The sequence below is a fragment of the Gasterosteus aculeatus genome, chromosome 16 (assembly GCF_964276395.1).
Source record: "Gasterosteus aculeatus chromosome 16, fGasAcu3.hap1.1, whole genome shotgun sequence".
Lineage (NCBI taxonomy): Eukaryota > Metazoa > Chordata > Actinopteri > Perciformes > Gasterosteidae > Gasterosteus > Gasterosteus aculeatus.
The window spans coordinates 14,905,802-14,917,970 of record NC_135704.1 but is presented as its reverse complement, the minus strand read 5'-3'; the positions used below and the strand labels follow the sequence as shown (position 1 = coordinate 14,917,970).

General features: G+C 42.6%; 1 protein-coding gene across 1 annotated transcript; it reads right to left on the bottom strand.

Moving 5' to 3' along the window:
* Positions 1–121: 121 nt before the first annotated feature.
* spopla (speckle type BTB/POZ protein like a) lies at positions 122–9,861 on the bottom strand. Its single transcript, XM_040201944.2, has 12 exons — positions 9,619–9,861; positions 8,436–8,519; positions 7,028–7,145; positions 6,554–6,675; positions 6,169–6,320; positions 5,905–6,032; positions 4,514–4,691; positions 4,032–4,087; positions 3,785–3,907; positions 2,377–2,519; positions 2,209–2,262; positions 122–1,673 (listed from the first exon to the last, which is right to left on the bottom strand). Exons 3-12 carry the CDS (start codon positions 7,103–7,105, stop codon positions 1,529–1,531), a joined length of 1,179 nt encoding a protein of 392 aa, XP_040057878.1. The 5' UTR covers positions 7,106–7,145; positions 8,436–8,519; positions 9,619–9,861; the 3' UTR covers positions 122–1,528.
* Between the last annotated feature and the right edge of the window lie 2,308 nt (positions 9,862–12,169).

Genomic DNA, 12,169 nt, shown 5'->3' with positions numbered 1-12,169 from the left:
AACTATTCACCTCAACCCTGACACGGGAGAAAGAAGCATTTGAATGAAACAGTGTGGATTATAATCACCCGTCACTTTGAATTAAACTAACAAAAAAAATAAAAAATAAAACCTGGGCTCCTTCAGACTGCTGGAAAATGGTTTAATGGGTTAATGCAGGCATCCTTGCAGACCACAACTTCCTCTTTTCTTCCTCCCCCCCAAAAAGTTCTCAACATGACTGAATGATGAGTAACGTCGTGCAAAACGATGCTACTCTTTTAATTTACAAAAATCCTCTGAAGTGTCGGTCACACCACACTACGTACAAGACGGACTGAATAAACATGACACCCCCCCCCCTCCCCTCCATTCAAACACAGAATAACATTGCCAGTAGAAGTGATGCTCAGCATCCTACAAATGTCCAAGCATGTTAAGAGGATTTTTTTTTTTTTTTTTTGCACACTCAATTCATTTCATTCTGCACAAACGTGTCAGATAATTGCAGAAAATAAATTGTTAGAAAAACAAAATTGGTACTTGGACACTTTCTTTGACAATAACATGACCATGCATTAGTCTCTCCACTTTTAGTTACCACAATATAGTGAGAATATATGATATTTGCAAGTTGGCGATACTAGACAGAAATTCTCAAAATTTAATCTAGAACAGTTCACAGACGTATGATCTGGAATATGTCATCCAAATGGGAGACCGAGTAAATACTTCCAATGTTTTAATACAGTAGGGCCAAAGTGGACACTTTCCCGTCTCGCGTGTATTACAGGGATTGACACTGGGTCTTCATAATGGCAGGTTACAATTTCCCCCTCAAATATGGAATAGAACGGACTTTCTTGTACACTGGTCTTCTGAAGATGGTTCAACTGTCATTTACATAGAAATGGTGCCATCAATATGGGGCATACACATATTTTAAAAAGTGTAAAGAACTGACCTTGCACTGAAAGTGTTCATGCTTTTTAATGTCTAGTCACAAAACGGGCTAAACATTACAAATATATAATATTTCCCATTTAATTAAACCTTTGTTACGTTCCTATAGAACTCCATATCAAAATGACTATTCATGGGAACTAGTGCAACCTGGAGGTGGCCTGGTCTTTGTGACAAGGCAGGCACAGAGTAAAATAGACAGAGTACTCCGGAGCAGCTCCAGAGCAATGGCAGATATATTAAGGCCATTTTTAAAATTACAGGAAAGAAACAAAAACAAAAAAAAAAAAAAAAAAAACAGTAGCAGACAGCTTGACTTGCTACCCGGGCTGAACAGAATCCAGCTGGGGCAGCAAAGCAAGCAAAGCGACACCAATTTGACCGATTCTTTTTCTCTTTCCTAATCCACTGATGTCGGCGTGCCAGCCTTTCCCCACAGTCCCCCGGCCAGAAAGCTCCACTCTTTCAATTATTCAAGTGTGTTCAGTTTTGGTGGAAAGAAACGAGTGGCGTCCTCACAAGTCCGTCCTCCTTGCGAACCCGCGCTTCACACCTCCAGTAAAGTCCCGGGGCACAGTCGGGGCAGTCAGGACTGTTTTAGGCGCTTCCTGGGAAGACCAAACTGTGGGCACTGTGCTGAAGCCAGGGCGCGAAAGGCCTCGGCTACCAAGTGAGGATGGGATTGGATCATTGACTTCCAGCCCGCAGTCTCCATTATATCTGTAGCATGACTGTAAGCAAAAAAGGCAAAAAAGGGAAGTTAACACTAAGACACCGAGATGTGCACATTAAAAATCAATAAGCACAAATGAGATCATAACGACAAAGCAAATAAGGGGGCATTTGATTTTCGGAGTTGCGCGGTAAAACTTTGAAAAGGGCCATTAGTGCCGTCTGTGCATGAGCAAAGGTGGAAATTAATGTGGAGTGGGAATGTCTTCACAAGTTGAACACGACAAGCAGGGAAATAAGTTCCGACGGTTCAAGGTGTCCTCTGACACCATACTGTATCAATCCCAGAGCGGCCACTTCCCTTCTTACCAAAATAAATAAATAAAAGAAATTCTGCAAATATTCCATTTCCGAGGTTTATCCAGGTACGAGTCTATTAATAACTTGAACACAAAGATACGGCGCTTCAAACTGAGAAGGCAAATAGCACTCTGTCTGCCACGGCTAAAACAATGAATTCTAATGCATCTGGTTGGGGGAAAAGATAAGAGGGTGTTATTAATCTTGTGTCACATATATCAGCTAATTACATACTTGCTATTCCAGTTCTTTCCATCTTTACAGCCCAGCTGTCTCAGGACACTGCACCTATGGCAAGGGAGATAAAAAGGTAAGCATGCAGGGCTGGTAAACAGAAATGGCAGCAGGAATTTATCACTCCAGGTTTTCTCTTTTTTTTTTTTTTTTTCTTGCGATACTTGCCTGTTGATAAAATCTATGGCTTGTGCTTTGAGCTGCTCGGCACTGTGCAAGTCTGCTAGGATGAGGGTGTCGGCCACATTCTCCACTGAAAGGCCGTTGCACAAGGCCTCTTCACACATGACCTTTAAACGCTCCAGAGCGTACTGCGGTGGGGGGGGGGAGACAGACACAAAAAAAGCTGTGGTTACACGCTGGATGCTGGTTCGAGGTTCTGTCTCAGCTGTTCTCAAAATATGTGATATTTTTACGACTCTGCTGGAAAGAGAGAAGGGAAAAAATGAATTACCAGGTCCCAAAATGTCCAACTAGCGGTTTCCCTTTAATATGTGCTGCAATCTTAAACAGAAAGTGCCCAATATCCCCATATGGTCTATGTGCGGGATCCCTTAAGCAAAGAGTGAGATGATTAAGGAGAGGGAAGTTAGGGAGCATCTCTCTCTCTCTCTCGCTCTCTCTCTAGTCGTTTAGTGCGTTTCCTCGCGTCCGAGAATGTCCTCCTACTTTAGTAACACGCCGCTTGTTGCCAACGGACAACAAACTGCCATTATCGACGCACGCTGAATAGAAACCACGTCACCCATTTCTGTTAACCCGAGTCAGCACTCTGAGCTCCTTGCGGATGTTGAGTTACAAGCTTCACAGACAGACGGCGGAGCGTGTTGAGGAGCGGCCGTGCTGTATAGGATTCGAGATTTTTCACACTCTGTACAAGCAGCTCTAATGCTAGAAGATGGAGGGGGGGGGGGGGGGGGGTCTGAAGCAGACAATATTTTTTATAGGTTATCAATACTGAAATGATGTCGGATAAGATGCAGCCTAACAGCGGAGTAATTACACAACAGGACACATTAGCCTTTAAGCCCTCATTGACTTACAAAGCTGCCCTCTCACCTCGTTGGCGGCTGCAGAGCTACATGACCCCACGCCAGCGGATTTTCAGAATCACCTTGTGTTTTAGTTACCTGATGTGATTACTAGTTTAACATAATCCCTAATGTTAAAACTAAACTGCAACAAAAAAAAAAAAGCAATGAAAATGCATATTCGGTCAATGCGTGAAACAACGAGCTGTTTGTTCAAATAAGTCGAGTGCAAAGGTGACTTCAGGGTGTGGCGGTTCGGCTGAACCATTGTTTGCAGCCCATTTACCTGACACCGTGTTCAAAGGGAAGAAACTCATTGGCAAGATCGCACAGTTTTTACTGCTCGCTAAGACAGAGGAAGACCACGAAGCAAAGTTACATAAAGTCGTGTATTAAAGTTAAAAGAAATTAACTAGAGATAAAAGACCTGGAATCCCAGTGAAAGCGAGTAAGGAAGCGGATCTTCTCCTGCACCTACGAAAATCTGTCACTGCAACACGATTTGTGAAACAACTATTATTACTAACGTTTCAGTTCCTACATACTTTATCTGCAGCTGCCAGCAAATTGTCTGCCATCTTCTCCAGGTTCGGGGCTTTTCCTGTATAAATGAAGCCCATCATTTCCTTAAAGACATCAGGGTCTACGTCACTGATGTCGACGCGGTTCTGCGGGAAAAAAAAAAGAAATTTTGATTATTTGAACTTGGCAACTGAAAACATTCATAATAACAATAATTCCAGATCTACATCGAGCAAAGACCAACAGCACACAACAACTACTTCTGCTTACCTTTTTACTCTCCTCCATTTCATGTTCAAACATGGCATTAAAGACGGGCGACCTCGCTGTCAAAACAAATAAAAATAGAACACGTATAATTTTAAAGCATGTTAGAGCACCAAAAACATCAGCATTGAACTATGACAGTTTTAAAATCTCGCTAAATCCCAGTAGCTCCACTTGGTCAGCATTTCTCCGCTGACCAGTGCAGATTCCACCGCGTCTAATGGAGGCAAGCTGGAGAGGAGAGCCACCGTCTCCGTCTCCGGCGCTCCAAAGTCGCCGTGCGGTCAAAGGGCCAAGCGGAGGCAGGTGGAGGATTAGACCCCACTGCAGAACTACGCCGCTCTAAATCAAGTGAGTACAGCCCACCGTAGCATTTTCAGGCACTTCAAGCTCTCCACGGGGGGGCGGGGCGGGGGGGGGATTTGGAAGGGGCACGGGCACGGCGGCTACTCGCTCAGGTGTTGGGTGGCGGGAGGCGGGCTTACCTGCGAGGATGGATTTGTGGGCTTTGAACTCCTGCCCGCCCACATAGAGGCTGCAGTCGGTGAAGCGTGAGCACTCCCACAGGTTCCCCAGGTCGTCGGAGAGCTGACACTCCGGCACCTTCAGCATGTTCATGTTGGACTGGCCCGAAATGTTCACCGAGTCCTGGACGACGCTTACCTGCACGTGAGAGAAAAACATCACTGAGAGGAAAGCGGGTTGAAGCGCTTTTCGACAGAACAAAAGAGGTTCGAGTGAATTGGGGAGCAGCATACTTTTGTTTTTAATTGGCTCTTTCTCGAGTACATTTTTCTAGATGGACTCTGAAGACTGGAAACTAAAATGAATTATCTTTGCTGAAACATCTAATTGCTGAGGAACGGCATTTTGTCTTTAATTTGGAAGCAATTTGTTGTGGCAATTTCCAAAGTGGCAATTTCCCTGGAATTGTTGAATCTCTGTAAGTGCTTTCTGGCACACTCTCTGGTCCTGGCAGAATTTGGCCAAATGCATTTTCATCAAAATCCACTGACACGTCATTTAACTTGTCTGTCCTATGAGCATTTCAGGAGACATTTATGCTTCTTGACAAACAGAATTCAATTATTTTGAAAAACAAGCAAGGTGGAGGAAGCGTTTCACTTCCCGAGAACCTAATGTCATTTGGAGCAAATGCCAACGGTACGCTTGTAGTTAAATGGCACGACGGCTCACACCCAGAGACGAGCTGAGGAACAAGACGAGGAACAAGAACTAATCCGACCACGGGCGTGATTCAAATAAGGTTGCGTAGAACGTTTCAATCAAACAGCGAGGGGATTTGGTTGCCTTTATCGCAGAATCAATACAGCTATTTAGCCATTTGTGTGCTACATCAAAGACAACAGTTGCGTTGTTACGGTGTGCGAATGATGGAAAATGAGCATAGAAACACATGAACGCGGCCTGATTGCACTGATACACAAAACTTTTGTTTACACACACCTACTAGCAAACTACAGTTAGTGTTCTAATAATTTAGCAGCCTTCTCCAAATTATCTCCAGTGCAGCCAACAATATCAGGTGTTATACCACATATGTGGAATGTTTTGTACTCTGCTGAAGTGAAGCTGATAAAGAATTGAGAGGTCGCTGTGTTCCGAGGACAGACGACGAGGGGAATCTGTGCCCGCCCAAAATCAATAGTCTGTCAAAAGGATTCACCAAGACACACACACAAAAAAGAATCTTCTCCCATCAACAAAAAGCGTATTTTGGCACCGCACCGCCGCTACAGGTATGAATGGGGACGGTGTGGCTCTGCGATCTAATTGGCCATTTGGGTCAAACTACTACAACGATAAACACAACCCTGTTATTAAGTGCAGAATTAGAAAGCAGAAGATGAATTACCTCACAGAACAGTGTGAGCTTGTCGTCTGGTAAGAGTCCATTGGCTTCGTCGAGGAGGAAATCTCTCCTAATGAACTTTTTGAAGCCCCAGTCTTTACCTTGGACAAATCTATACGCTCTTTGGCTTTCTGTGACAAGAGAAAAGGAATAATGCCGTCATGGCGACGCTTTATTTAGCTTGAAGATTAAAACAAATGAATTAAACTGCAGGGATAAAAAAAAGGAACAGCACATATTCAGTACGGTCTGGTTGCTTGGACTCACCCATCGCTTTCGTTTCTTCTCTTTTAGCGTTCAACAAAGAAAACTTGAACTTTGCTCTGACTTCACTTTTTGGACAACTAACAAGAAGTAAATATAATGACAGATAATCTTTGCTTTCATCATCAAGTCCCTTTGGATTGACTCGCAGACACCTGGCAAAAGAAAGAAAGAAAACTATATTAAGAAACTGGAACGACGACGTCACAACGGCTCTTATCACTTCAGTGCAAACACAACCCTATGACGAGCCTTACGGGTGGTTCTCTCTTGCTTTGAGAGCGCAATTATCTCTTGTGTGCAGAGTTCTCACGGTAAAATAAAAAAAACATACAGACTTCTGAAGATCATTTGTTTTAACACGTGCAAAAAGCACGCATGTACTCACCATTTCATCTTGTCGTTGGGGCCAGAGGAGAAGGTTGAGCTCTTCAACACCTCACCCATTTCTTCTCTGCAAAAACTAAAGTTGTTTATGGTCCACATGTATGAAAACTTCACAACTTTGACCTTGGAAGAAAAAAATATGCAGAACATGAGAAAAAAGGTGACTTTTTTTGACATTTGAGATGTCAGTTCACACATGTAGATAATAAAATGAATGATGTTCCATTTGGCTGCTTTTGTTTTTGGCTCATAGTAGTGTTCCTGGTGGAACTGAGCCACAGGTTATTATTAACACCTGGTCAAGTCAAACCGGTAAAATTGCCAGCTAAAATAAGCCTATGGACATAAAGAGGGAAAAGGCTGTGAATTAGATATCAGCAGCGTGAAACTTTTGAATAAGCCATGTAAAGCATGATGGACTCGATCCCCTTTGTGTACTGAACATAATTCGATGGGTTTAGTTCTGTCCTCATACCTGTGTGTAACACCAGCTCTCTGCCACAGGTCCACTCGACATCTCCCCAGGAGGAGGAGGGGTGGGAACCCGTGACATCACTGGCTTCGGAGTACCACTCACTCTCGTCCTTTAAGCACTAATGAATCCAGGGAAAACAAAAAAAAGGTTGCATTTATTCTGCACAAAGAAGCAGCAGCAATTTACACAATAGCTTCCCCATTTACAATATGTTACATACGCCATGGAATTGGAGGAAACATTGCATTCCTTCTTTGAAGGACTAACCAGACGGCTTCTGTCATTTCACTGTGAGGCCCTATAAAATCACCCAAAGGTGGGCACTTTCCTTCCAGATACGTTATCATCCGTGAGAACCAGCTGTGAGTTGCCAATGTCAACAAAGCAAGACTTCAAATAACTCTTTACAGAATGTTAGATATAGTTATTACGATGAAAAATCAGGATACATTATGTTACATCTCTGGTTTCCACTTGTGTGATCATTGGCCAGGATTTTCTTTTGGGTAATGAGCAGAGGAAGGAGGACACACGTGGATCTCGGCAGCTAAACTGGAAACAAACAATGGCAAAACCACTTCTCATGTCACGTCACCAGCTTGACATGTTGAAGTGAGCTCGGCAGCTAATAGACAATGATGTCCAGCAACAACCCTGAATAATCACGAATAGATGCCACATGCTAGGCTACGGCTAATCAGCCTGCGGATATTTAGTCATGGCAGCTAATGCACAAACGTGCAAAGTTCGTTTAACTTAAGCAGCCAAACTCTTAAGCCAGCAGCACGTTAAGCAAACACAAAACCGGCCACGTTCAGACATGAGTGCTCTATTAGCAGAATTGTATTTACAAGTATGACATTGTTCCCTCATCCCTCGACACTGAGGGGACACACACCCTTCTGTGAGCACATTTCATTTCACCCTTCATCCCTCTGATCAAGCCCTCTAAGAGTCGGGTAGTTCGATTTATCCTTAAAAGCTATAAACTCGAGAATTCTTTGGACATCTTTCAGATGAGGATAGAGACAATAACCTAGAAATACCAAACTTGGTTTACGCACAACGTCCCTTTCGTTCCTCTGGATATCTATGTGAGATCATGTTTGAGGTTCTAAATAATTAAATCGTGACATAATGTGCAATCATAAACATGTAAGCAGGAACTATAAAAAGAAGGGACATTTAGTGTCTTTGCTTGTAAGTCACAGGAAGGAAGCGTCACCGATTAGATGAGTGAACAGACCAAAGCTAATGAGTGCAGCAAGTAACAGATATTTGCTTGCAACGACAGGTTCAACAACTTGTCCTGCAGTACAACGCAGCAACTGAACCACCTGTGGCTACATTCTCAACCTTAAAGACTAAACCATACCGCCTCAGCAAGGAAATAAAAGCTCCTAATCACCTCTTGAATGGTTGAAATCTACAAAGATGCAGTTTGTCTTAAGTTATCACAGGATCCGTCATGGCCCCATCTTCACGTTCCACTCTAGGAGGAAAGAAAACACACGTTAGACCTCTTTAAAACACAATAAAAGGTGACTTTCCTCTCGGATTGGGGCTTTGAAAAACAAAACAGTCAATGTCACGTTATTTTAAAAACGAGGGCAACAGTCAGCCGGTTGATAGTCGACATTAGCAGTGCTACCTTCAGGGACGTTAACTGGATGTGTGATGCTTCACTGAATGCACCAGGACCCAAATCATTGTCGGCCTGTCTGTTAAATTTAACCTACTCGAGAATCACCTGCAACTTTGTTTAGCTTACAGATAAACGCCTTTAACGTACGCAGACACGCCGCTGTCCGGAGAAGCATCTTAGCTCGTTTGCGTCAACTTGGTGCAAAGTAAAGTGATGATGTTAGTTTGAATTGACGTCGCAGCTTACTTTAGCCTACGAGCTATTCTGGATACGAGCAGATGCGACTATGCACGTCGTTATCAGCAAGAGAGCAACAGCTCAACGTTAGCGTAACATCAGCTAAATTGTCAACACTCATTTACAAACAATCGTTATTATCTTCTAAGGGCACGTTTTCACCCGCTCTTTGCCGTGTTAGCTAGTTTAGCTAGCGTTACCCCAGGATAGAGGAGTTCATTTGAAAAGGAAAGCTATTAGATCATGTGAATCTGTCAGTGTGTGCAATGCGTATTTGGCTAACCGAAGCTAACGTGAATGTCCCCACTAGCTAGATTAATGTTAACTTTAGCCTTAACGTTGTACTGCAAACGCGGCTAGCACCGATCAGCTATCTTAGCACAAAACATGCCACCATTAAATCTGCCCACAGGATGCCAAGATGACTTACATTAGCTACCGTACTCATTATTGCAACACGAACTAGCGGAGGACGCCTGAAGTTAAATGGGTAATGTGCTGTTTAGACATCGCATCACCCGGTGTAAAACAAAGGGCCTTCGCTGATCGCTGTGACAGGATGCTAACTAACAAAGCTAACTCAGACCCTCACGTTTTGGTACAATCTGCTGGTGGGAAAACAACAGCGGCTAACTAGCAGCTAGCCAAAGCTAATCTGTGCACTGACTGCTCACCAAAAAAAGTTTAAAAAGACATAGTGACGGCGTACCTTTCAATTTCATACTTCCATATGTATCGAATAACGCATATAGCTTTGTGTCACAGTCGCTCCTTTCACCCTCCGTTACTTTGAACTCTTTTTCACTCTGTCTCTTCACAAGGTTTCTTTGTCTAATTTATATCTGTGCTAGCTTACATCTGTCTAGCTGCCTGGTAGCTTAAGAGGCTAGGAAATATATTTGTTGCGCATGCGCGGAATTTGGATAACATCCTGCTTCATCTCATGTTATCATGGATGCCTGATCCAGACAATGAAATCAACGACAATTATTTTAATAATATAACATCAACGTACATATATACAAACATTTTCATTCATATCATAATCTTTATATAAATATATCCAAATTATTATGTGAATGAATGAAAATATTAGTATTTTAGTTTTGAGTCTATAAATGAGAATATTAAATGAACTGGGTGTTGCTTTTTAGGGATATTTTGGTAATGTTGTTTGCTTTTGGTTGTATTCATTGGTTTTGGTATTGGTTGTTGCTTGTTGGAGATTGTAGCCGACCCCTCCGACCCCGGACACACACTCCCTTTGAGGCCCTTCCTTCTGGCAGAAGGCTGCGGTCCATCAGGACCAAGACCTCTCACCACAGAACCAAGCCAGAGTCCCCCATTGACTCAATACTCCATGCCGGAAACATTTTGCACAGTGGTTTCTCTCACCATGGATCTTATTCCTCTATGTGTAACATGTATGGCAATAAATGGCGTCTGAGTCTCATTCTAAAACACACTTTCACGTGTTAGATGAGGGTCATCACATGGAAAGACCCGACATGATAGGCACAGGAAAAGATAGAGAAATTAGACTTTTTCATAATGTATCTCTTATTAACCGAAACTGCTGCTCATTCTCAGCCTTCCTTCACACTGTCTCTTCTGCTTCTCATGTTTCTCATCGAGCATATACAAAGCAGCACGGGGTTAGCCACTGAAACAATAGTCTATAATGGCTCCCTGTAGGCCTGTGATAACTAATTCCCTTTCAGATGGATAGCCACCGTTCTGCGGAATGAGCGATAAACGTGTCCTCTGCACCAATTATGGTTGTACGAGTACAGTACAGTCCGTGAATTTGTGCGTTGTTAAGCGACGACAAACACCAAAACACCCAGTAAGTCAGTTTGCTAAAATATACTGTAAGCACAGCAGCAAAATGTCACATTTTAATACCGCAGCCCACATCAAATATCTTTGAAATCCTGGTGATGACACTCTGACCCATCTTGAAGTAAAAGGGATAGATGATATGATCACATTTGAAGAGATACAGCTAAGCTTATCGGGAATTTAAATCGGTTTAATTTAAGGGCAAGGAATGTGTCTGGCGAATGTGTCTGCAGACAACACAATCCAACAATTCACAAATGGGAAGACTGCAGAATAATAATGTAACTGTATTTTTCTGTTTTAAAAGCTCAAAGCCTGAGCACCTTGCTGCTATGTTGTTTTTTTTGAGCTTCATATGTTTGATTGCCACAATTGTATTCTTGCGGCGTGCTTGGCTTCAGAATGAATAGCGCTGAATGCCTGTTCGGTGTCTTTGTCCTATTTGATATGTTAATCAAGCATAGCCCTCTGCATGAATATCTATCTAATAACAATGAGTGGGATATTCTCTTACCGCCGACCTACAATACTGTCAAAATACTATATTATTCCCGACAAGCATTCAATGCATTCAATGATGAGGATAGGTACAGACAGAAGTCATCAGGGGAAGAAAAAGGCTGCGGTGACAAGGCGGGACCCCGTGACCTTATCAGAACACGGTAAAGCAGATGTGGAGAGGAAAATTATGTCTGACGTTAGTTATACGCTTTTCTCTCCCTGGAAATAAAGTCGTAGCACGGAACAAAGGAGATGGTAGAAAAGCTCGAAATAATCCACTGTCATTTAATTTGATTAAATCTAACCAATAAGATTTATGGTAATACCCAAATATTGAGAAGACGGAAAGTGAAAAATAGCTTTTACGTCCTGGAGAAAGTTAGTTATAACCTTATTATTATTATTCACTTTAGCTTCCAGGGAAAATCCCATACAAATGACAAATGCTATCTTTTTTTGAGGCAGTGTATGAGTATTGTAATGAAGTGTTGGCTGTTTTTGTTGTTTATTGTTACTTGCCTTGTCTGCATCTACAGTGCTTCCAAACCAAGATTTCCCCCTCACCTCCACCACCTCCACCCCATCCCTGCCTCCGCTGAAGAGATACCTGTCTGTAAATTAATCGATGTAACAGTTTACGCAAAGCACAACCAGAATTAACCGAATCACACAACAAAATAAACCCAGAACAACAGCATGTACAGTTGACATGGAGCAGTGGATTTATAATTTGAATATATTCTTATATCTGATCTTAACAACATCAGATCCCAATAGTTGTGTAGGCTGTCATTAACATGTCTACTGTATCACCTTGAATCCCGTTGCGAAACTAATCACACCGAGAATGTATGAGATATTTCACGGAGAACATGCAAAGTGGAAATGAGTCTTTCTTTCTCCTTCTCTGACACCCG